At 48.5% G+C, this 27,895-nt stretch overlaps 1 protein-coding gene across 1 annotated transcript in view; it reads right to left on the bottom strand.

The window, feature by feature from the left end:
* Positions 1–26,169, bottom strand: part of LOC145339067 (uncharacterized) — a gene marked incomplete at its 3' end in the record, with an annotated part of 39,117 nt that extends 12,948 nt beyond the window's left edge. Inside the window, exon 1 of the mRNA XM_080183488.1 lies at positions 25,678–26,169. Coding sequence (XP_080039614.1) covers positions 25,678–26,074 — 397 coding nt within the window. The remainder of the gene's footprint in view (positions 1–25,677) is intronic.
* Between the last annotated feature and the right edge of the window lie 1,726 nt (positions 26,170–27,895).

The raw sequence follows: 27,895 nt of genomic DNA, 5'->3' as shown, positions 1-27,895 counted from the left end.
GACACAGCGCAGAACCCACTGCCACAGCGCAGGACCCACTGACACAGCGCAGGACCCACTGACACAGCGCAGGACCCACTGACACAGCGCAGGACCCACTGACACAGCGCAGGACCCACTGACACAGCGCAGGACCCACTGCCACAGCGCAGGACCCACTGACACAGCGCAGGACCCACTGACACAGCGCAGGACCCACTGCCACAAAACGCCCCCTGGTAAAATAAACCCCGCCCGCTGATACACCCCCCTGATGCACAAACCCCCTGATACACGCCCCCGATACAGAATCCCCCGATACACACCTCCAATACGCACACCCCTGATACACCCCCCTCGGATAGACACACCCCTGATATATACACCCCCCCCCCGATACACACACCTCCAATACACACACCGCTGATATACACACCCCCCTGATACACACACCTCCAATATACACACACCCCCAATACACCCCCTAGATTGCATTGTTCATCCATCGTTGATGATCAGGACATCAACACCATTAATCATTTTGAGGCTGGACGCGCTGTGTCTGAGGATGACTGATCATCTTCCTTGATACACCGCCCCAGATACGCCCTGCCATACACACCCCACCTGATACAAGCCCCTGATACACGCCAACCCTCCCATAGATACCCCTGGATGCACACACACCCGATGCACACACCCCCCAATTTTCCCACCTCCGATACACACACCCCGATACACACACCCTGACACATACCTCCCTGATACACACCCCCAGTAGATACCCCCGACCAGACATACCACGATACACACATGACGATACGCACTTCCCAATACACACCCCCCCCGATACACACATCCCCCCGGTACACATACCACCGATACAGACACCTCTGATATACACACCACTCAATATACCCCCGATACACCCCCGACAATCACCCTCCCGTTACATGTCCCCTGATTCACACCCCCCGATACAGCCCCCCAATACACACACCCCTGATACTGACACTCCCCTGAAACACACCCCACAATACACATGCCTGATACATACCTTGATATATGCATCCTCCATACAGATCCCCTGATACACCCCCATCCTATACACACCCACCCGATACATACACCCCCCAATACACATACCCCCAATAGAACACCTCCTGAGACACACACTTCTGATACTCAGCCCTGACACACAGCCCTAATAAAGCTGCCCCGTACAGCTCCCCGATACACACACGATACACACACCCGATACAGCCCCGATATACACATCACGATATACACACCCCGATATATATACTCCCGATATACACCTCCGATACACACATCCCCTGATATACCCCCCCGATGCACAACTCCGAAGCATACCCCATGATACACCCCCAATACACACTCCAATACACACACTATGATATATGCACCCCCGATACAGACCTCCCCAATACATCCCCTGATACACCCCCCTGATGCACAACTCCGAAGCATACCCCATGATACACCCCCAATACACACTCCAATACACACACTATGATATATGCACCCCCGATACAGACCTCCCCAATACATCCCCTGATGCACAACTCCGAAGCATACCCCATGATACACCCCCAATACACACTCCAATACACACACTATGATATATGCACCCCCGATACAGACCTCCCCAATACATCCCCTGATACACATGCCCTGATACATGCCCTCTGATACACACCCACCCAATACACAGACACCCAGAAACACACACCCCCTGATACAACCCCTGATACACTCTCCCCAATACACAGCACCCGATACACACACCCCTGGTGCACAAACCACTGATACACAGACCCCCAATGCACACACCGCCGATACACAACCTCCGATACATAACCTCCGATACACACACCCAATACATATCCCCCTGATACATACACCCCAATACACACCCAACAATACACAATCACTGATACACACCCCCCTGATATATACCCCCGATACACACCCCCCGATACACACACCCCTTGATACACACCCCCGATAGACTCCTCCCAATACACACCCCATTACACACTTCCCCATTACACACTTCCCCATCCTCACTTCCCCATACCCACTTCCCCATACCCACTTCCCCATACCCACTTCCCCATACCCACTTCCCCATACCCACTTCCCCATACCCACTCCCCGAAACATATCCCTGATACAGACAGCCCCCAATACACACACTCCCGATAGACACACCCCCGATACACATCTCCCACACATATCCTCCCAATACACACACCATCAATACAAACCCCCTGATACACATCCCCTCCTGATATAGACACACTCCGATATACACATCCTCCCGAGAGACACACCATCAGTACACACCCCCGATACACACTCTCGCGATACCCCCCCTCCACAATAGGTTGAGGGAGCTAAGTCTCTTCTTCCTGGAGGGACGGAGGTCGAGAAGCAACCTGATAGAGGTTTATCAAATGTTGAGAGGAATAGATAGGGTGGATTCTCGGAGGCTATTTCCCAGGGCTGAAATGGTTGCTACGAGAGGACACAGGTTTAAGGTGCTGGAGAGCAAGTACAGAGGAGATGTTAGGGGTAAGTTTTTCACTCAGAGGGTGGTGAGTGAATGGAATCGGCTGCCGTCGGTGGTGGTGGAGGCGAACTCACTGGGGTCTTTTTAAAGACTTCTGGATGAGTATATGGGATTTAATGGGATTGGGAGTTATAGATAGGTAAGAACAGAAGAACATAAGAAATAGGAGCAGGAGTAGGCCATCTAGCCCTTCGAGCCTGCCCCGCCATTCAATAAGATCATGGCTGATCTGAAGTGGATCAGTTCCGCTTTCCCGCTTTCTCCCCATAACCCTTAATTCCCCTGTCTATTAGAAACCTATCTACCCGTGACTTAAATATATTTAGCGAGGCAGCCTCCACCACTTCAACGGGCAGAGAATTCCAGAGATTCACCACCCTTTGAGTGAAGAAGTTCCTCCTCAACTCTGATCTAAACTGTCCCTCCTTTATCTTGAGGCTGTGCCCTCTAGTCCTGCTGTCCTTTCTAAGCGGGAAGAATCTCTCTACCTCTACCCTATCCATCCCCTTCATTATCTTATACGTCTCTATAAGATCTCCCCTCAGGTATAGATGTGATCGGCGCAACTTGTGGGCCGAAGGGTCTGTTTGTGCTGTAGTGTTCTATGTTCTATATCCCCAATACACACCCCGATACGCAACCCCCCCCCCCCGATAAACACCCATTTGATACACACACCCCCTGATGCAGACAACCCGATACACCCCCTGACACAATCCTCCCGATACAACCCCCCGATACTCACCCACCACCCTGCCTCGTGAGATCACACACCTCTGATACACACTGCCCCGATACATACTCTCAATACACACTGCCCCGATACATACTCTCAATACACACTCCCCCGATACAGACCTTCCTGTTACACATCCACCCAATACACATGCACACTCATACTCACCCCCCCATACACACACCCCGATACAACCCCATGAGACACACCTCCCCGATACATACCCCCCGATAAACACCCCCCTGGTACATACACATCATCAATGCACATCCTCCTGTGGCCAAACGGGCCATCTAAAATGGCGATTTGTGAAGCATTCTGGGACACAGAGTGGCCAGAAATGACAGGCTGCAGTTTAAAAGACATGATGTGGGTATGCCGGCGTTGGACTGGCGTAAACACAGTAAAAAGTCTGACAACACCAGGTTTTAGTCCAACCTATTTATTTGATAATATACTCACAAGCTTTCGAGGGACACCCTCTTCGTCAGGTGAATGGAGAGTTCTGGCCTCAGACAGAGCATATAAAGCACAAACAGTTTAGAGATTACTGATTAGAATGCGAATCTTTACACCTAACCTGCTGTTCAAGACCTGAAGTGGCTGATAATGTGAGTGGAAGGAGCACTGATCACAGTTTAAAGAGATGTGTATTGTCTCCAGACAGTACAGTAAGTGAGGTTTTGCAAACCCAGGCAAGTCACGGGGGTTACAGATGGGTTCATGTCGCACTATCTGTAACCCCCGTGACTTGCCTGGGTTTGCAAAACCTCACTTACTGTACTGTCTGGAGACAATACACATCTCTTTAAACTGTGATCAGTGCTCCTTCCACTCACATTGTCAGCCACTTCAGGTCTTGAACAGCAGGTTAGGTGTAAAGATTCGCATTCTAATCAGTAATCTCTAAACTGTTTGTGCTTTATATGCTCTGTCTGAGGCCAGAACTCTCCATTCACCTGACGAAGAGGGTGTCCCTCGAAAGCTTGTGAGTATATTATCAAATAAATAGGTTGGACTAAAACCTGGTGTTGTCAGACTTTTTACTGTGTTTAAAAGACAGACAGACAGGCTGCAGTCCAGACGGATATGGGTCATCTCCGGGATCAAATGGACTTTCTGGTCAAACTGGGTTGTTTATCAGATATAGGGGTGCCATAACCCCTTAGTTGGGAGGGAGGTATGTGACCGATGTGCCTCCAACGTTTACAGACATGGCCATTGGGGACACACCCAGAGATCAATGTGGGAGCAACTGATTGGACTTTATCGATCAGTCATCAAGTTCTGGGGTTAAATAAGGGTTAAAACAGACTGTGAGGCAAGCAACACTCCATACTCATCCCCTGATATACACTCACCTTATACACGCACACCCTGATACACACCCCCCCCGATACACACGTCCCTGCTACACATCCCCCAATACACACCCCTGTGAGACCACATTATAGTGAGTTAGTGTTTATTAACAGGGGGTTTGAGTTTAGGAGCCGTGGGATTATGCTGCAACTATACAGGACCTTGGTGAAACCACATTTGGAATATTGTGTTCAGTTCTGGTCACCTCACTATAAGAAGGATGTGGAAGCATTGGAGAGAGTGCAGAGGAGATTTACCAGGATGCTGCCTGGTTTGGAGGGTAGGTCTTATGAGGAAAGGTTGAGGGAGCTGGGGCTTTTCTCTTTGGAGCGGAGGAGGATGAGAGGCGACTTAATAGAGGTTTATAAGATGATGAGGGGGATTGATAGAGTGGACGTTCAGAGACTATTTCCTCGGGTGGATGTCGCTGTTACGCGGGGGCATAACTATAAGGCTCATGTTGGGAGATATAGGAGGGATGTCCGAGGTAGATTCTTTACTCAGGGAGTGGTTGGGGTGTGGAATGCACTGCCTGCTGTGATAGTGGAGTCGGACACTTTAGGAACTTTCAAGCGGTTATTGGATAGGCACATAGAACATAGAACATAGAACATTACAGCGCGGAACAGGCCCTTCGGCCCACAATGTTGCGCCGACCAGTCTTATTTTTAAAAAAAACATTGACCCACTAATCTAAACCAATCCCTTTTCGTCCATAAACCTATCCACCAATCTCTTAAACGCCCCCAAACTAAGCGCATTTACAACTGCAGCAGGCAGGGCATTCCAGTCCCTCACCACCCTCTGGGTAAAGAACCTACCCCTGACATCCGTCCTATAACTACCCCCCCTTAATTTAAAGCCATGCCCCCTCGTGCTAGATTTCTCCATCCGAGGAAACAGGCTATCACCATCCACCCTATCTAAACCTCTAATCATCTTATATGTTTCTATAAGATCCCCTCTTAGCCGCCTTCTTTCCAGTGAAAACAACCCCAAATCCCTCAGTCTCTCCTCATAGGACCTCCCCTGCATACCAGGCAACATCCTGGTAAACCTCCTCTGCACCCTCTCCAAAGCCTCCACATCCTTCCTGTAATGTGGGGACCAGAACTGCACACAGTACTCCAAGTGCGGCCGCACCACAGTTGTGTACAGTTGCAACATGACGCTGCGACTCCTAAATTCAATCCCCCTACCAATAAACGCCAAGACACCGTACGCCTTCTTAACAACCTTATCTACTTGATTCCCAACTTTCAGGGATCTATGTACACATACACCTAGATCCCTCTGCTCCTCCACTCTATTCAAAGTCCTCCCGTTAGCCCTATACTCAACACATCTGTTATTCCTACCGAAATGGATTACCTCACACTTCTCCGCATTAAACTCCATCCGCCACCTCGCAGCCCAGCTCTGCAACCTGTCCAAGTCACCCTGCAAACTTCGACACCCTTCCTCACAATCTACCACACCTCCGACTTTGGTGTCATCAGCAAACTTACTAATCCACCCAACTATACCCTCATCCAGATCATTAATAAAGATTACGAACAGCAGTGGCCCCAAAACAGATCCCTGAGGCACACCACTCGTAACCGAACTCCATGATGAATAATTACCATCAACCACCACCCTCTGTCTCCTATCTGCTAACCAATTCCTGATCCAAGTACCTAAATTACCACCAATCCCATACATCTGCATTTTCTGCAGAAGCATACCATGGTGAACCTTATCAAACGCCTTACTAAAATCCATATATACCACGTCTACTGCCTTACCCCTATCCACCTCTTTGGTCACCTTCTCAAAGAACTCAATAAGGTTAGTAAGGCACGACCTTCCCGCTACAAAACCATGCTGACTATCTCTAATCAATTCATTACTCTCCAAATAACTATAAATCCTATCCCTAATAATTCTTTCTAAAACCTTGCCCACTACAGAAGTAAGACTCACTGGTCTATAATTCCCAGGGAAGTCTCTGTTCCCCTTCTTAAACAATGGGATAACATTCGCTGTCCTCCAATCTTCCGGTACTATACCAGAGACCAACGACGACCTGAAGATCAGAGCCAGTGGCTCTGCAATCACCTCTCTTGCCTCCCATAGAATCCTAGGGTAAATCCCGTCTGGACCAGGGGACTTATCTATTTTCAACCCATCTAGAATATCCAACACATCCTCTGTATCAACTACAATACTTTCTATTTTACACCCCTTCACCCCAGTGACCTCCTCAGCTACATTCATATCGTCCTGCGTGAACACCGAAGAGAAATAATGGTTCAATGCCTCTCCAATCTCTTCCGGTTCCACACACAACTTCCCCCTACCGTCTGTAACTGGCCCTAATCTTGCCCTAACCAACCTTCTGTTCTTGACATACCTATAGAACGCCTTAGGATTCTCCTTAATCCTATCAGCCAAAGTCATCTCATGCCCTCTTCTAGCCCTTCTTAACTCCCTCTTCAACTCCCTCCTAGCCAATCTAAAGCTTTCTACTGCACTACCCGAGCCCTCAAGCCTCATCCGAACATAAGCCTCCTTCTTCTTCCTAACCAACAAATCAACTTTTTTTGTGCACCACGGTTCCCTAGCCCTACCAATTCCTCCTTGCCTGACAGGGACATACCTATCACAGACCCACAGTAGCTGCTCCTTGAAAAAACTCCACATTTCAGACGTTCCTAGTCCCTGTAATCTCCTAGTCCAACCAATGCTTCCTAATTCTCTCCTAATGGCCTCATAATTACCCTTCCCCCAGCTAAAACTACTGACCCGAGGTTCATGCCTATCCCTTTCCATCACTAAGGTGAACGTAACCGAATTGTGGTCACTATCACCAAAAAGCACACCAACTTCCAAGTCTAGCACCTGGTCTGGCTCATTTCCCAGCACCAAGTCCAATATAGCCTCACCTCTAGTTGGCCTATCTACATATTGAGTCAAAAAACCTTCCTGCACACTTTGAACAAAAACTGACCCCTCTAACGAGCTAGAGCTATAGCAATTCCAATCAATGTTAGTAAAGTTAAAATCCCCCATAACAATTACCCTATTACTTTCACTCCTAACCAGGATCGTCTCTGCAATCCTTTCCTCAACCTCTCTAGAACTTTTTGGAGGTCTATAAAAGACTCCCAACAGGGTGACCTCTCCTCTCCTATTTCTAATTTCTGCCCATACTACCTCAACAGACAAGTCCTCATTAAACTTCCTCTCTGACACTGTGATATAGTCCTTGACCAATAATGCTACTCCACCCCCCCTTCTACCTCCTTCTCTACTCCGACTAAAGCACTTGTACCCCGGCACCTGCAACATCCATTCCTGACCCTGCTCTATCCACGTCTCTGAAATGGCCACAACATCAAAGTCCCAGGTACTGGTCCACGCTGCAAGTTCATCCACTTTATTGCGAATACTCCTCGCGTTAAAGTATATACATTTCAAACCTCGCTCCGCCCCACCCCCACAATGCCGTGCAATGCCGTCCCCTTCTATGCCCCCCTCACTTTCACCCCCTCTACCCAGGATCCCACCCCCCCTCTGAATCAGTTTAAACCACTCCGCATAGCCTTCACAAATTTGCCCCCCAGGATATTTGTTCCCCTCTGGTTCAGATGTATACCATCACTCTTATAGAGATGGTATATATGGCTCTTATGGAGCACACCAGAATGATAGGGAGTGGGATAGCTTGATCTTGGGTTTGGACAAAGCTCGACACAACATTGAGGGCCGAAGGGCCTGTACTGTGCTGTACTGTCCTATGTATCTGTGTGTGTGTGTGTGTGTGTCTGTGTGTGTGAGTGCGTGTGTGTGTGAGTGCGAGAGACTGCAGCATTGCGTGTGTGTCTGTGTGTGAGGTTGGATGGGGTACAGTGTGTGTGTGAGGGTGGGGAGTTGGATGGGGGACAGTGTGTGTGTGAGGGTGGGGAGTTGGATGGGGGACAGTGTGTGTGTGAGGGTGGGGAGTTGGATGGGGGACAGTGTGTGTGTGAGGGCGGGGAGTTGGATGGGGGACAGTGTGTGTGTGAGGGTGGGGAGTTGGATGGGGGACAGTGTGTGTGTGAGGGTGGGGAGTTGGATGGGGGACAGTGTGTGTGTGAGGGTGGGGAGTTGGATGGGGGACAGTGTGTGTGTGAGGGTGGGGAGTTGGATGGGGGACAGTGTGTGTGTGAGGGTGGGGAGTTGGATGGGGGACAGTGTGTGTGTGAGGGTGGGGAGTTGGATGGGGGATAGTGTGTGTGTTTGTAGATCCCCCAGCTCTGTGTCTCTCCACCGGGTTCTCCCCCAGCTCTCCCCCCATCCCATTCTGTCCCCTTTCTCCTCCCATCCCCTCTCTCTCCCCCTGGCTGTCTGCCTCCCCCACTCTCCCCTGCCCTCCTCTCTCTCTCCCCCCCCACCCCTCTCTCTCTCCCCCCCGCCCCTCTCTCTCTCTCCCCACTCTCCCCCCCTCTCTCCCCCCTCACTCTCCTCCCCCCCCACTCTCTCTCTCTCCCCCTCTCCCCACTCTCCCCCCAACTCTCCCCTCTCTCTCTCCCCACTCTCCCCCCACTCTCCCCTCCCCCTCTCTCTCTCCCCTGCCAACTCTCCCCTCCCCATCTCTCTCTCTCTCTCCCCATTCTCCCTTCTCCCCCTCTCTCTCTCCCCACTGTCCCCTCCCCCTCTCTCTCTCCTCCCACTGGCCCCCCCGCCCCTCTCTCCCTCCCCACTCTTCCCCCCTCCCCACTCTCCCCTCCCCCCCCTCTCTCTGCCCCTCTCTCCCTCCCCACTCTTCCCCCTCCCCACTCTCCCCCCCAACTCTCTCTCTCCCCCCTCCCCTCCCCCCTCTCTCTCTCCCCTCACTGTCCCCCCGCCCCTCTCTCTCCCCACTCTTCCCCCGTCCCCACTCTCCCCCAACTCTCTCTCCCCCCTCTCCCCTCCCCTCTCTCTCTCTCCCCCCACTGTCCCCCACCACCCTCTCTCTCTCTCCCCACTCTTCCGCCCTCCCCACTCCCCCTCCCGCCCGCTCTCTCCCCACTCTGGTTCTGTCTCTTGTTAAACGACCCTTTTCCAATTGGGACGGTTTCAGTCATTCAGTGTCCCAGCCACACTGAGTGTTCAGTTTGAAATCTCCTGGAATGTTAACCAATCTTTCCAGGAATTTGCCGACTCTGTGCACATTCCAAGCAGTGATCACATGTGGATCGCAGCCCTCAGACCACAGCTCAAACTCGTGACAATGTTAGTCTACATTCCGCTGCTTATCTTCCTGTTCAAAGCTTCAACACCAGCCAAATGCAACACATTTCCTTCAGGACCCGGGTAAAGAGAATGTCCCATCACCTCCACACTGAACACCAGCACTCTGGTTTTACGGGCAGGATTAACACTCCAATCCCAGGATCTATGATTCAGTGGAGTGAGCAGAAGGACATGCCAGGAGCAGCACCAGGGATACCGAAATCTGAAATGTAAACCTGCACACCAAACAGCAAAAACAGCAAGTGATAGACAGAGCTAAACGATCCCACAACCAACGGATCAGATCCAAGCTCTGCAGTCCTTCCACATCCAATCGGGAATGGTGATGGACAATTAAATAACTCACTGGAGGAGGAAGGTCCACAAATCTCCCCGTCCTCACTGATGGAGGAGCCCAGCACATCAGTGTAAAAGATTCACAGCAATCTTCAGCCAGAATCTCCATCTCAGCCTCCTCCAGTGGTCCCCAGCATCCCAGATATCAGTCTCCAGCCAATTCCATTCACTCTGGGTGATATCAAGAAGTGGTTGGAGGAACTGGATATTGTAAAGGCCCTGATAACAATAGTACTGAAGGCTTGTGCTCCAGAACTTGCCACTTCCCTAGCCAAGCTCTTCCAGTACTGTTACAACACTGGCATCTATCCAACAAATGTGGAAAATTGCCCAGGCATATCCTGTATACAATAAGCAGGACAAATCCAACCCGGCCAATTACCACCCAATCAGTCTGCTGTCGATTATCAGTAAAGTGATGGAAGGGGTCATCGACGGTGCTATCAAACTTTACCTGCTCAGCAATAACCTGCTCAGTGACGCCCAGTTTGGGTTATGTCAGGGTCATTCAGATCCTGACTTCATTACAGCCTTGGTTCAAACATGGACAAAGGAGGTGAGTTCCAGAGGGAAGTGAGAGTGACAGTCCTTAACATCAACACTGCATTCAACTGAGTGTGGCATCAAGGAGCCCAAGTGAACCGGAATCAATGGGTATTGGGGAGCAAACTGATACAGCCTCTGATCTTCAGGTAAGGGTTCTCCAAGGTGGCCTTCACAACACACAACAGTGTAGAGTCACTGAGCAGAGACTGATAGCCAAGTTCCGCACACATGAGGACAGTGTCAACAGGGATCTTGGGTTCATGTCGCACTATCTGTAACCCCCATGACTTGCCTGGACTTGCAACATCTCACTATCTGTCCTGTCTGGGGACAATACACATCTCTTTGACCTGTGCTGAACCCTCTCTCCTCTCACATTGTCTCTACCTTTAACTCTTGAACAGCAGGTTAGCTGGAAAGACTCGCATTCGAATCAGTATTCTCTAAACTGTGTGTGCTTTATACGCCCTTCTCTGATCAGAACTTTCCACACACCTGATGAAGGAACACCGTTTCAGAAAGCTTGTGAGTTTACTATCAAATAAACTAAATAGAACACCCCTCGTCACAATGGATGTCTCGGTGCTCTACACCAACATCCCCCACGACGATGGCATTGCTGCAACTGCATCAGTACTCAACGCCGACAACTGCCAGTTTCCAGATACAATTTTACAGGTACACGGTAAATACTCTTGCAACTCGGCTAATGTTGTCTACCTGATATGTTGCAAGAAAGGATGTCCCAAAGCATGGTACATTGGGCAGACCATGCAGACACTACGACAATGCATGAACAAAGAATAAAGAACAACACAGAACGGGAAACAGGCCCTTTGGCCAACGAGCCCGTGTGGCCATGTTAACATTATCAGTGCCCTCCTCTACCCATGACCTTTGTCTACGCTGATTGGAGAAGACTAAGGAAGACTAATTTAGGGACAATTTGTGACTCCAATCAACCTAAGAGCACCGTTGAACAATCACCAGGCAAGACTGTTCTCTTCCTGTTGGCGAACACTTCAGCAGTCACTGGCATTCAGCCTCTGATCTCGCTGGGGTCCTTTAAGAGACTTCTGGATGAGTACATAGGATTTAATGGGAATGAGAGTTATAGATAGGCCTGGTAGGTATGGATATGATTGACGCAACTTGTGGGTCAAAGGGCCGGTTTGTGCTGTAGTGTTCTATGTTCTATTAGCACTGCTCCCTCACAGTGCCAGGGACCCGGGGCAGCACGGTGACACAGTGATTAGCATTGCTGTCTCACAGTGCCAGGGACCCGGGGCAGCACGGTGACACAGTGATTAGCACTGCTGTCTCACAGCGCCAGGGACCCGGGGCAGCACGGTGACACAGTGATTCACACTGCTGCCTCACAGCACCAGGGACCCGGGGCAGCACGGTGACACAGTGATTCACACTGCTGTCTCACAGTGCCAGGGACCCGGGGCAGCACGGTGACACAGTGATTAGCACTGCTGTCTCACAGTGCCAGGGACCCGGGGCAGCACAGTGACACAGTGATTAGCACTGCTGTCTCACAGTGCCAGGGACCTGGGGCAGCACGGTAACACAGTGATTAGCACTGCTGTCTCACAGTGCCAGGGACCTGGGGCAGCACGGTGACACAGTGATTAGCACTGCTGTCTCACAGTGCCAGGGACCTGGGGCAGCACGGTGACACAGTGATTAGCACTGCTGTCTCACAGTGCCAGGGACCCGGGGCAGCACGGTGACACAGTGATTAGCACTGCTGTCTCACAGTGCCAGGGACCCGGGGCAGCACGGTGACACAGTGATTAGCACTGCTGTCTCACAGTGCCAGGGACCCGGGGCAGCACGGTGACACAGTGATTAGCACTGCTGTCTCACAGTGCCAGGGACCCAGGGCAGCACGGTGACACAGTGATTAGCACTGCTGTCTCACAGTGCCAGGGACCCGGGGCAGCACAGTGACACAGTGATTCACACTGCTGTCTCACAGTGCCAGGGACCCGGGGCAGCACGGTGACACAGTGATTCACACTGCTGTCTCACAGTGCCAGGGACCCGGGGCAGCACGGTGACACAGTGATTCACACTGCTGTCTCACAGTGCCAGGGACCCGGGGCAGCACGGTGACACAGTGATTAGCACTGCTGTCTCACAGTGCCAGGGACCCGGGGCAGCACGGTGACACAGTGATTAGCACTGCTGTCTCACAGCGCCAGGGACCCGGGGCAGCACAGTGACACAGTGATTAGCACTGCTGTCTCACAGCGCCAGGGACCCGGGGCAGCACGGTGACACAGTGATTAGCACTGCTGTCTCACAGTGCCAGGGACCCAGTTCAATTTCCAGCTTGGGACACTGTCTGTGTGCAGTGCATGTGTTGCATTGACCCTGGTCGAAGTGTGGCGACGAGGTGAATTTCACAGTAACTTCATTACAGTGTTAGCATTCGCCTTACTTGTGACTAATCAATAAACTTTTTCTAAAAAGTTTAGAGTATAGAACATAGAACAGTACAGCACAGTACAGGCCCTTCGGCCCTCGATGTTGTGCCGAGCTTTGTCCGAACCCAAGATCAAGCTATCCCACTCCCTATCATTCTGGTGTGCTCCATGTGTCTATCCAATAACCGCTTGAAAGTTCGTAAAGTATCCGACTCCACTATCACAGCAGGCAGTGCATTCCACACCCCAACCACTCTCTGAGTAAAAAATCTACCTCGGACATCCCTCCTATATCTCCCAACGTGAACCTTATAGTTATGCCCCCTAGTAATAGCTACATCCACCCGAGGAAACAGTCTCTGCACGTCCACTCTATCCCCCTCATCATCTTATAAACCTCTATTAAGTCTCCTCTCATCCTCCTCCGCTCTAAAGAGAAAAGCCTCAGCTCCTTCAACCTTTCCTCATAAGACCTACCCTCCAAACCAGGCAGCATCCTGGTAAATCTCCTCTGCACTCTCTCCAATGCTTCCACATCCTTCTTATAGTGAGGTGACCAGAATCACACGCAATATTCCAAATGTGGTCTCACCAAGGTCGTGTATAGTTGCAGCATAACCCCACAGCTCTTAAACTCAAACCCCCTGTGAATAAACACTAATACACTATAAGCCTTCTTCACGGCTCTATCCACTTGAGTGGCAATTTTCAGAGGTCTGTGGATATGAACCCCAAGATCCACATTCCCCAGAACCCTGTCGTTGACCCTGTAATCCACATTCAAGTTTGTCCTCCCAAAATGAATCACCTCACACTTATCAGGGTTAAACTCCATCTACCACTTTTCTGCCCAGCTCTGCATCCTATCAATGTCTCTTTGCAGCCAACAAGAGCCCTCCACCTCATCCACTACTCCACCAATCTTGATGTCATCAGCAAATTTACTAACCGACGCTTCAGCCCCTCTTCCAAGTCAGTGATAAAAATCACAAATAGCAGAGGACCCAGCACTGATCCCTGTGGTACATCGCTGGTAACTGGCCTTCAGTCTGAAAATTTTCCCTCCACCACCACCCTCTGTCTTCTATGAGACAGACAGTTACTTATACAATCGGCCAAATTTCCTTCTATCCCACACCTCCTTACCTTCTTCATGAGCCTACCATGGGGAACCTTATCAGGTGCCTTACTAAAATCCATGTACACAATATCAACTGTTTTACCTTCGTTTACACACTTAGTTACCTCCTCTCATCTGACCCCTAGTTCTGGGCTCCCCACCATCGGGAATATTCTTTCTGAATCTACCCTAACACTGTTAGAATCTTATAAGTTTCTATGAGATCCCCTCCCACTCTGCCTGTACTCCCACTGACAGACCTGCCATTCCAGGGATCAGCCTGTACTCCCACTGACAGACCTGCCATTCCAGGGATCAGCCTGTATTCCCACTGACAGACCTGCCATTCCAGGGATCAGCCTGTACTCCCACTGACAGACCTGCCATTCCAGGGATCAGCCTGTACTCCCACTGACAGACCTGCCATTCCAGGGATCAGCCTGTACTCCCACTGACAGACCTGCCATTCCAGGGATCAGCCTGTACTCCCACTGACAGACCTGCCATTCCAGGGATCAGCCTGTATTCCCACTGACAGACCTGCCATTCCAGGGATCAGCCTGTACTCCCACTGACAGACCTGCCATTCCAGGGATCAGCCTGTACTCCCACTGACAGACCTGCCATTCCAGGGATCAGCCTGTACTCCCACTGACAGACCTGCCATTCCAGGGATCAGCCTGTACTCCCACTGACAGACCTGCCATTCCAGGGATCAGCCTGTATTCTCACTGACAGACCTGCCATTCCAGGGATCAGCCTGTACTCCCACTGACAGACCTGCCATTCCAGGGATCAGCCTGTACTCCCACTGACAGACCTGCCATTCCAGGGATCAGCCTGTACTCCCACTGACAGACCTGCCATTCCAGGGATCAGCCTGTACTCCCACTGACAGACCTGCCATTCCAGGGATCAGCCTGTATTCTCACTGACAGACCTGCCATTCCAGGGATCAGCCTGTATTCTCACTGACAGACCTGCCATTCCAGGGATCAGCCTGTATTCTCACTGACAGACCTGCCATTCCAGGGATCAGCCTGTACTCCCACTGACAGACCTGCCATTCCAGGGATCAGCCTGTACTCCCACTGACAGACCTGCCATTCCAGGGATCAGCCTGTATTCTCACTGACAGACCTGCCATTCCAGGGATCAGCCTGTATTCTCACTGACAGACCTGCCATTCCAGGGATCAGCCTGTATTCTCACTGACAGACCTGCCATTCCAGGGATCAGCCTGTATTCTCACTGACAGACCTGCCATTCCAGGGATCAGCCTGCACTCCCACTGACAGACCTGCCATTCCAGGGATCAGCCTGCACTCCCACTGACAGACCTGCCATTCCAGGGATCAGCCTGTACTCCCACTGACAGACCTGCCATTCCAGGGATCAGCCTGTACTCCCACTGACAGACCTGCCATTCCAGGGATCAGCCTGTACTCCCACTGACAGACCTGCCATTCCAGGGATCAGCCTGTATTCCCACTGACAGACCTGCCATTCCAGGGATCAGCCTGCACTCCCACTGACAGACCTGCCATTCCAGGGATCAGCCTGTACTCCCACTGACAGACCTGCCATTCCAGGGATCAGCCTGTACTCCCACTGACAGACCTGCCATTCCAGGGATCAGCCTGTACTCCCACTGACAGACCTGCCATTCCAGGGATCAGCCTGTACTCCCACTGACAGACCTGCCATTCCAGGGATCAGCCTGTACTCCCACTGACAGACCTGCCATTCCAGGGATCAGCCTGTATTCTCACTGACAGACCTGCCATTCCAGGGATCAGCCTGTATTCTCACTGACAGACCTGCCATTCCAGGGATCAGCCTGTACTCCCACTGACAGACCTGCCATTCCAGGGATCAGCCTGTACTCCCACTGACAGACCTGCCATTCCAGGGATCAGCCTGTACTCCCACTGACAGACCTGTCATTCCAGGGATCAGCCTGTACTCCCACTGACAGACCTGCCATTCCAGGGATCAGCCTGTATTCCCACTGACAGACCTGCCATTCCAGGGATCAGCCTGTACTCCCACTGACAGACCTGCCATTCCAGGGATCAGCCTGTATTCTCACTGACAGACCTGCCATTCCAGGGATCAGCCTGTATTCTCACTGACAGACCTGCCATTCCAGGGATCAGCCTGTACTCCCACTCACATGACGGGAGCCGCAGAAATCATGACTAAAAAATAACTTTCTTACAGTTTCACAAATGTCACACTTTCCTGAATGTAACACCTCACACTTCTCTGTATTGGAATCCATTTGCCAATCCTCAGCTCACTTCCCTAACTGATCAAAAACACCCCTGTAATTTTGACAACCTTCTTTGCTATTAATGAGACCTCTTAATTTAATATCATGTGCAAACTTACTAACCGTGCCTTCTACATTCATATCCTAATCGTTTATATAAATAACCAATAATAAGGCTCCCAGTACCAACCCGAGGCAAAGCACAAGTCACAGGCCTCCAGTCTAAGAAACAACCTTTCACAATTACCCTCTGCTTCCTGCCATTGAGCCAATTCCAAATCCAGTTTTCCAGCTCTCCCTGCATCCCATGTGACCTAACCTTCCAGACCAGCCTGCCATGCAAAACCTCGTCAAAGTCCATATGGATAATATCTACTGCCCACCCTCATCCATCCTCTTGGTTACCTCTTCAAAATACTAAAGGATTCATCAGACATGACTTCCCACGCACAAAGCTGGGCTGACTATTCCTTAAACAGATCTTGACTCTCCAAATGTTGGTAGATCCTGTCCATCAGAATCTCCTCCGGTAACTTACATAGAAACTTAAGAACTTGGAGCATGAGGGGGTGATTCAGCCCTTTGAACTTACTCAGCCATTCTATCTGATCATGGCTGATCTTCATCTCATCCTAACTCCATTTCCCTGCCTTTTCCCCACAGCCATTTATCCTGCTTTTGATCAAATATGTATCTATCTCTTTCTTGAATCCACTGATTAATTCTGGATCCACTGCACCCTGGGTTCCATAGATTCGCAATCCTCTGTAAGAAGTAGCTGTTCCTTATCTCTGTCTTGAACGTCTCCCCTCTTGTCCTGGACTGTTCTGGAAGGGGGACCATTTGGTTAACATTTACTTTATCAATCCTGTTGAGTATTTTCTACACCTCAATCAAATCCCCCCTTATTCCTCTGTGAGTACAAGCCCAAGCTACTCAACTGCTCCTCATACAACAGCTCCTTCAAACCTGGAATCAATCTAGTGATGCTCTTCTGAGCTGCCCCTAGTGTCACCACATCCTTCCTCAGAGAAAGTGATCAAATCTGAACACAATGCTCCAAGTGTGGTCTCACCAAAGCCTTATACAATTGTAACAGCACTTCTCTACTTTTATACTCCTGACCCTTTGTAATAAAAGCCAGGATTTGATTTGCTTCCTTACAACATTCTGCACTTATACCCACTTTGAGATTCATGCACAATGACACCCAGATCCCTCTCCACAGATGCCTTTTGAATCTGTTTCCTGTTTAAAGAATTTGCCTTTTTCTTTTTCTAGCCAAAGTGGATAATCTCGCATTCATCCCCATTAAACTCCATCTGCCAGATTCTAGTCCATTCCCTTAGCCTGTCAAAATCCATTTGTAAACTTTTTATCTCTGCATCACAGCCTGCATTCCCACATATTCCATGTTGTCAGAACTATGTTGTCAGGGTGAAATCGAAGTAGAGGACACAAAACGGTTACCTGGCACACAAAATGGACTCTGGGAAGGGACATTAAGAGGCACTGACTTTGGGTGCAGACATTTACACCGAGTTAAACCTGTAGTGTTTAAATCACTGCAGGAAACCGGTCAGACCTTGAGGTATCTTAAAACTTGAGGTAAGAGCAGATCCAGAACAATGAGTCTGATAACGAGATCAGCCACTGATGGGGACATAAATGCATAAATATATATAACAAAACCAATCATTGATTACAGGACATAACTGTATAAATATATCTACACTATGTACAAAGATGTGTTAACTATCTATGTCCGTACCTGGCTGTTTATAAAGATGTGTTAACAATTGTGCCAAGGCAAATTCTCCTTTACAGTGGGAGACAAACAGTACACTTGGACTCTCCTACTGCAGGGATTCCACAACAGCCCCACTATCTTTCATCGAGTAATGAGTGACATCCTGAGCAGGGTAGAACTGATGTGGAGATACCGGTATTGGACTGGGGTAAACACAGTAAGAAGTCTTTAACCTGGTGTTGTGAGACTTCTTACAGGGTAGAACTGCCAGAGGGTAGCATGATCCTACAATATGTAGATGAAATCTTAATAGCTTCAGAATCTAAGACAGGGCATCAGGAAGCACCGTACCTAGTGTTAAACAAACTAAAAACCACAGGGTTAAAGATCATCCCCAAAAAGGCACAAACTGGGAAAACACAAGTCCTGTACTGAGGACACCTTATATCTCAAGGGCTTAAAGAAATGCCAATGGACTGAAAGAAGGCAGTACAACAAACACTCTGGCCAGTCACTGTAAGAGGAATCAGGAAGGTGCTGGGACTGTTTAACTATGGCCAAAGTTTTATCCCGGGATTCACAAATTTGGCAGAACCTATACAAAGACTAGTCAAAGGGGGAAAACCAGCTTTAAACCCCACAGAATGGGGACCTGGGCAGGAAGAGGCTTATAACAAATTAAAAACAGAACTTATATCAGCCCCCTGGACTAGGATTAATAAAGACTTTCACATCCATTGTAGTAATGAAGGAGGGTTCTATTCCACAGAACCATGGTGATAAACAGAGACCCATACTATTCAACTGCAGAAGGGCCGGTAGTCACTGGATTGACAAGATGCGTAGCTGCCTTAGATTGCATGGCCTGGGCAGTAAAGGTTAGTGAATCGATAGTGAAACATAATCCTCCACACCAAACACACCGTGTGGAAATGTTAAACACAGGAAAGTTAAGGTCCATCTCAAACATGAGAAGGGCTAAAATGGGAAGCTTGTCCTCCTACCTCCAAACAAATCAGTTATAATAGTAAGAGACACAGGAGATAACCCAGCAGAAAGAACACAGGAGAGCCACACAATTGTGGGGACATAGATGTGGATGAAGGAGAAGGTAGGATAAAGAATATACCCTTAATAACAGCTGAGGAGACCTTTTTTGTAGATGGGTCATGCAAATACGTGGAAGGATCACTCCGGACAGGGTGGGCAGTAGTAAATGACAAACTAGAAACAGTAAGATCAGAAAGAATTGACGGATGTTTATCCGTGCAAGTAGCAGAACTAGTGGCACTCACAAAGGCACTACAGTTATCTGAAGGCAAGACGGTAAACATACATACAGATAGACGGTACGCATTTGGGGTAATACATGACTATATGACAGCATGGGGTAAAAGGGGGTTTGTAACCATGGGAGGAGCTCCTATTAAATGCCAACAAAGGATTGAGGCATTGCTAAAAGCTAGAGAGAAACCATGAGAAGCCGCAGTAATAAAAATTAAAGCGCACCAGAAAGAACCAGGGAAAGATAACCCGGACTGGTTAAATTTCAAACGGAAACAAGCCATAGATAGAGCAGCATAATTAGCCTTAAAGCAGGAGGCAGTTGGTGAGCTGCCAATAGCAGTAACGGGACAGACAGGAGATGAAGTAGATATTCGGGACTTACAGGAGGATACCTCGAAAGAGGAAAAGGGGAAGTGGGAAGCACAGGGAGCGAGAAAAGGGACTGATAACATTTGGAGATGGGATGATAAGGTAATGGAACCATAGAAAATTACAGCTCAGAAACAGGCCTTTTGGCCCTTCTTGTCTGTGCTGAACCATTTTTTTCCTAGTCCCACTGACCTGCACTTGGACCCTCCACACCCCTCTCATCCGTGTACCTGTCCAAGTTTTTCTCAAATGTTAAAAGTGACCCCGCATTTACCACTTTATCCGGCAGCTCATTCCACACTCCCACCACTCTCTGTGTGAAGAAGCCCCCCCTAATATTCCCTTTAAACTTTTCTCCTTTCACCCTTAACCCATGCCCTCTGGTTTTTTTCTCCTCTAGCCTCAGTGGAAAAAGCCTGCTTGCATTCACTCTATCTATACCCATCAAAATCTTATACACCTCTATCAAATCTCCCCTCATTCTTCTACGCTCCAGGGAATAAAGTCCTAACCTATTCAATCTCTCTCTGTAACTCAGCTTCTCAAGTCCCAGCAACATCCTTGTGAACCTTCTCTGCACTCTTTCAACCTTATTTACATCCTTCCTGTAACTAGGTGACCAAAACTGTACACAATACTCTAAATTCAGCCTCACCAATGCCTTATATAACCTTACCATAACACTCCAACTTTTATACTCGATACTCCGATTTATAAAGGCCAATGTACCAAAAGCACTCTTTACAACCCGATCCACCTGTGACGCCACTTTTAGGGAATTCTGTACCTGTATTCCCAGATCCCTCGGTTCAACTGCACTCTTCAGAGTCCTACCATTTACCATATATGTTCTACCTTGGTTTGCAATACTTCACACTTGGTAATAGAACATGGAACATTACAACGCAGTACAGGCCCTTTGGCCCTCGATGTTGTGCCGACCAGTGGAACCAATCTAATGACCCTCTAACCTAAACTATTCCAATGTAATCCATATGCCTATCCACTGACCATTTGAATGCCCTTAAAGTTGGCGAGTCCACAACTGCTACAGGCAGGGCATTCCACGCCCTTACTACCCTCTGACATCCATCCTATAATTACCACCCCTTAACTTAAAGCTATGTCCCCTCGTGTTAGCCATCACCATCCGAGGAAAAAGGCTCTCACTGTCCACCCTATCTAACCCTCTGATCATCTTGTATGCCTCAATCAGGTCACCTCGTAACCTTCTTCTCTCCAATGAAAATAACCTCAAGTCCCTCAGCCTTTCCTCGTAAGACCTTCCCACCATACCAGGCAACATCCTGGTAAACCTCCTCTGCACCCTTTCCAATGCCTCCACATCTTTCTTATAATGCGGTGACCAGAACTGTACGCAATACTCCAAGTGCGGCCGCACCAGAGTTTTGTACAGTTGTAACATGACCTCACAGCTCCGAAATTCAATCCCTCTACCAATAAAAGCTAACACACCGTACGCCTTCTTAACAACCTTATCAACCTGGGTGCCAATTTTCAGGGAGCTATGCACATGTACCCCGTGATCTCTCTGCTCGTCAACACTACTAAGAGTCCTTCCACTAGCCCTATATTCTGTACTCCTGTTACTCTTACCAAAGTGAATCACCTCACACTTTTCCGCATTAAACTCCATTTGCCACCTCTCGGCCCAGCTCTGCAGCTTATCTATGTCCCTCTGCAAACTGTAACATCCATCCTCACTGTCTACAACTCCTCCAACTTTGGTGTCGTCAGCAAATTTACTAATCCATCCTTCTACACCCTCATCTCGGTCATTTATAAAAATGACAAACAGCAATGGCCCCAAAACAGATCCTTGAGGTACACCACTTGTAACTGAACTCCAGGTTGAATATTTCCCATCAACCACCACCCTCTGTCTTCTATCAGCTAGCCAATTCCTGATCCAAACTGCTAAATCACCCTCAATCCCATGCATCTGCATTTTCTGCAATAGCCTACCATGGGGAACCTTATCAAACGCTTTGCTAAAATCCATATCTACCACGTCAACTGCCTTACCCTTATCCACCTCTTTGGTCACCTTTTCAAAAAACTCGATAAGGTTTGTGAGGCACGACCTACCCTTCACAAAACCGTGTTGACTATCTCTAATCAATTTCTTTCCCTCTAGGTGATTATAAATCCTATCCCTTATAATTCTTTCCAAAACTTTGCCCACAACAGAAGTGAGGCTCACCGGTCTATAATTCCCAGGATGGTCTCGTCTCCCCTTCTTGAACAAGGGGTTGGCACCGGAGTGCATACAAAACATCCTCCTGGAACTATATCAGGACTCTCACATGCAGAAAGAGAGGCCATGGCAATTAGGATAGGAAAGGAATGGTGGTGGATAGGAATGGGGAGAGATATAGCCCAACACTGTCACCGATGCGTGACACGCGTGCAACACAACCCTGTTCGACCCATAAAAATTAAGATGGGACATCAGTCCTGACCAAAGGGGCCCTGGGAACATCTGCAAATAGATTTCACAGGGCCACTACCACAATCCCACAGCAAAATCTATTGTCTGGTTATTACGGACAGTTCACCAGGTGGGTAGAAGCGTTCCCTACTACAAATTGTATTGCTACCACGGTGGCTAGGATATTGGCAGAGGAGGTAATCCCTAGATAAGGAATACCCCTCCAAATCGATTCAGATCAAGGGACCCACTTCACCGGAAAGGTGGCAAAAACAGTGTGGCAACTGATGGGAATAAAACAAAAATTTCACATCCCTTACCACCCAGAGTTCTGGAATGGTGGAACGTAAGAGTGGCCTGGCCAAAGCCATGCAAACGTCAGGAAAAATGTGGACAGAGATATTGCCCACTATATTAATGAGGCTAAGAGCTACCACAAACCGGACAACCGGATTAACCCCTTATGAACTAATGACAGGACGGGTGATACTATTACCAGAAAGCATCGTAACAGATGGAACTGATGTAGGTCCGCTAAAAGGCAAAAGCAAAAGATATGTTTCGGAACTAAGCGCCCAACTCAAACAGATGCGTAAATCAGTAAAAGATAATCAGGAAGAAAGACGTACAGCGAGAATCTGAAATGCTCCCTGACATTCCAACAGCGGGAAGTCATGTCTTTGTAAAAACATTACCTGAAAAATCAGGATTTGCACCAAAATGGAATGGGCCATATGAAGTTATAATTAGTGGAGATACCTGTCCCTGTCTGTACATAAGAGGGAAAGGTTTATGGAAACAGTGGACCCAACTGAAATTACACAAAGAAATGCATGAATGAATTAAAGTGACCAGATTGCTTTCCCCAAAACAGGTAATGATGGCAAACAAGAGTAACTGATGCGTTTGGGTTGGCAATATAACTTTTGGAAAATTGTTAACTCAAAATAATAAGACTGATCCTTGCTTGTTGCGGACATGTATAAGATCACGAATATAACTCTATTACTTTGTGTTGTCGCGACTGTAAACTAGACTGGGCTGGAGGATAACCTATTTTACAAGGCTCATATACATTTACACGAGAGTTGAGCTGTGTGTTACCCATTAGCTCAATCAGTAGAAGCTCTACTTGTGGCCACCCCTGGGTGGACCCCCCCATGACTTATACAGCAGATACCTCAGACGCACCCTGTAAGGGACAAATTGGCAAATATCAAAGGGGTATATAGGGAAGATGTGTAGAACTTGTAAATCCCACAGATTCTGTGTGCAGGGGGCTCCAGGGAATGGGAGGAAGATCATGCTTGGATAATGCCAGCTACCCGCTTTGTTTTTTGGAGCAGAGATGGGGATGTGCATATGCCTTATATGTTTCAATAAGATCCCCTCTTAGCCGCCTTCTTTCTAACGAAAACAACCTCAAATCCCTTAGTCTCTCCTCATAGGACCTCCCCTCCATACCAGGCAACATCCTGGTAAACCTCCTCTGCAGCCTCTCCAAAGCCTCCACATCCTTCCTGTAATGTGGGGACCAGAACTGCACACAGTACTCCAAGTGCGGCCGCACCAGAGTCTTGTACAGTTGCAACATGACGCTGCGGCTCCTAAATTCAATCCCCCTACCAATAAACGCCAAGACACCGTATGCCTTCCTAACAACCTTATCTACTTGATTCCCAACTTTCAGGGATCTACGTACACATACGCCTAGATCCCTCTGTTCATCCACACTATTCAGAGTCCTACCATTAGCCCTATACTCTACACATCTGTTATCCCTGCCGAAGTGAATTACCTCACACTTTTCCGCATTAAACTCCATCCGCCACCTCTCGGCCCAGCTCTGCAACTTGTCCAAGTCTCTCTGTAAACTATGACACCCTTCCTCACTATCTACCACACCTCCGACTTTGGTATCATCAGCAAATTTACTAATCCACCCAACTATACCCTCATCCAGATCATTTATAAAAATTACAAACAGCAGTGGCCCCAAAACAGATCCCTGAGGCACACCACTTGTAACTGAACTCCATGACGAATAGTTACCATCAACCACCACCCTCTGTCTCCTATCTGCTAGCCAATTCCTGATCCAATTCCCTAGATCACCCCCAATCCCATACATCTGCATTTTCTGCAGAAGCCTTCCATGGTGAACCTTATCAAACGCCTTACTAAAATCCATATATACCACGTCAACTGCCTTACCCCCATCCACCTCTTTGGTCACTTTCTCAAAAAACTCAATAAGGTTAGTAAGGCACGACCTACCCTCCACAAAACCATGCTGACTATCTCCAATCAATTCATTACTCTCCAAATAACTATAAATCCTATCCCTAATAATTTTTTCTAAAACCTTGCCCACAACAGAAGTAAGACTCACTGGTCTATAATTCCCGGGGAAGTCTCTGTTCCCCTTCTTAAACAATGGGACAACATTCGCTACCCTCCAATCTTCTGGCACTATACCTGTGACCAACGACGACCTGAAGATCAGAGCCAGAGGCTCTGCAATCGCCTCTCTTGCCTCCCAGAGAATCCTAGGGTAAATCCCGTCTGGCCCAGGGGACTTATCTATTTTCAAACCCTCAAGAATATCCAGCACATCCTCCTTATCAACTGCAATACTATCCAGTTTACAACCCTGTAACCCAGTGTTCTCCACAGCTACATTTATGTCTCCCTGCGTGAATACCGAAGAGAAATATTGGTTCAATGCCTCTCCAATCTCTTCCGGTTCCACACACAACTTCCCATTACTGTCTGTAACTGGCCCTAATCTTGCCCTAACCAATCTTCTGTTCTTAACATATCTATAGAACGCCTTAGGATTCTCCTTAATCCTATCAGCCAAAGTCTTCTCATGTCCTCTTTTAGCCCTTCTTAACTCCCTCTTCAACTCCCTCCTAGCCAATCTAAAGCTTTCTAGTGCACTACCTGAGCCCTCAAGTCTCATCCTCACATAAGCCTCCTTTTTCCTTTTAACCAGCGAAACAACTTTTTTAGTGCACCACGGTTCCCTAGCTCGACCATTTCATCCATGCCTGACAGGGACATACATATCAAGGACTCACAGTAGCTGCTCCTTGAAAAAACTCCACATTTCCCCCATCCACACATCTCCTATCACACATCCCTATCCCAGGATCGATGCGGTGTTTACCTTTCTCTGCTCCGCGATGCGGAATCCGCTTCCTCTGTCCCGGCTCCGGGCTCCGGCTCCGCTCCGCATCCGCTCCCGCCGCCGGACTCTCCGCTCCCGGTGCCGGACTCTCCGCTCCCGGTGCCGGACTCTCCGCTCCCGCCGCCGGACTCTCCGCTCCCGGTGCCGGACTCTCCGCTCCCGGTGCCGGACTCTCCGCTCCCGCCGCCGGACTCTCCGCTCCCGGTGCCGGACTCTCCGCTCCCGGTGCCGGACTCACTCCCGCTCCGGATTCCAGGCGGAGAGGCTGGATCCCGATCCCGATCCCAGCTCCAGGCTGAGGCTGGAGATTGAGATCCGCGGATCCCGAGAAAAGGAGATTCTGGGACAGGAGGAGAATGAGAATTTGCCGAAACATCTCCACATTGAACAGGATCTAGGAATGAAGGAGGAGCAGATTGTTCACCCAACAAAACCCAGAGACACACTGCCAAAAAAACACAGGCTCACTGCCAAAAAAACACAATCACACTGTCTAAAACACAGACACACTGCCAAAAACACAATCACACTGCCAAAAACACAGACACACTGCCAAAAAAACACAATCACACTGCCTAAAACACACACACTGCCAAAAAAACACACACTGCCAAAAAAACACAGACACACTACCAAAAACAGACACACTGCCTAAAACACAGACACACTGCCAAAAAAACAATCACACTGTCTAAAACACAGACTGTCAAAAAACACAGACTGCCAAAGCAGAGACACACGGCCAAAAAAACACAAACACACTGCCAAAAACACAGACACACTGCCAAAAACACAGACGTACTGCCAAAAAACAGACACACTGCCAAAAAAACACACAACACTGCCTAAAACACAGACACACTGCCAAAAAAAACACAATCACACTGTCTAAAACTCAGACAGACTGCCAAAAAACACAGACTGCCAAAACAGAGACACATGGTCAAAAAACCACAGACACACTGCCTAAAACACAGACACACTGCCTAAAACACAGATGTACTGCCAAAAAACACACACTGCCAAAAAAACACACACTGCCAAAAACACAGACACACTGCCAAAAAAACACACACTGCCAAAAACACAGACACACTGCCACAAAAAACAGACACACTGCCAAAAACACAGACAGACTGCCAAAAACACAATCACACTGCCTAAAACACACACACACTGCCAAAAAAAACAGCCACACAGTGAAAAAAACACAATCACACTGTCTAAAACACAGACACACTGCCAAAAAAAAGACACACTGCGAAAAAAAACACAATCACACTGTCTAAAACACAGACACACTGCAAAAAAAGACACACTGCGAAAAAAAACACAATCACACTGTCTAAAACACAGACACACTGCAAAAAAACACACACTGCCAAAAACACAGACACACTGCCAAACAAACAGACACACTGCCAAAAAAACACAATCACACTGTCTAAAACACAGACACACTGCCAAAAACACAGGCTCACTGCCAAAAAAACACAATCACACTGCCTAAAACACACACACTGCCAAAAAAACACAGACACACTGCCAAAAACACAGACACACTGCCAAAAACACAGACACACTGCCAAAAGCACAGAATCACATTGCCTAAAACACAGACATACTGCCAAAAAAACCACAATCACACTGTCTAAAACTCAGACAGACTGCCAAAAAACACAGACTGCCAAAACAGAGACATACGGCCAAAAAAACACAGACACACTGCCAAAAACACAGACACACTGCCAAAAATAAGCAGACACACTGCCAATAACACACAGACACACTGCCAATAACACAGACACACTGCCAAAAGCACAGACACACTGCCAAAAACACGACACAATGCCTAAAACACAGATGTACTGCCAAAAAACACGACACAATGCCTAAAACACAGATGTACTGCCAAAAAACACAGACACACTGCCAAAAAACAGACACACTGCCAAAAAAACACACACTGCCAAAAACACAGACACACTGCCAAAAAAACACAGACATACTGCCAAAAACATAGACAGACTGCCAAAAAAACACAAACACACTGCCAAAAACACAGACAGACTGCCAAAAACAAAATCACACTGCCTAAAACACACACACACTGCCAAAAAAACACAGACACACTGCGAAAAAAAACACAATCACACTGTCTAAAACACAGACACACTGCCAAAAAACACACACTGCC

The sequence above is a fragment of the Carcharhinus amblyrhynchos genome, unplaced genomic scaffold, assembly GCF_965287045.1.
Source record: "Carcharhinus amblyrhynchos unplaced genomic scaffold, sCarAmb.v2.hapA chromosome_307, whole genome shotgun sequence".
In the NCBI taxonomy this organism is placed as follows: domain Eukaryota; kingdom Metazoa; phylum Chordata; class Chondrichthyes; order Carcharhiniformes; family Carcharhinidae; genus Carcharhinus; species Carcharhinus amblyrhynchos.
Note: the sequence above shows the minus strand (reverse complement) of the source record. Positions and strands in the feature narration are given on the sequence as shown.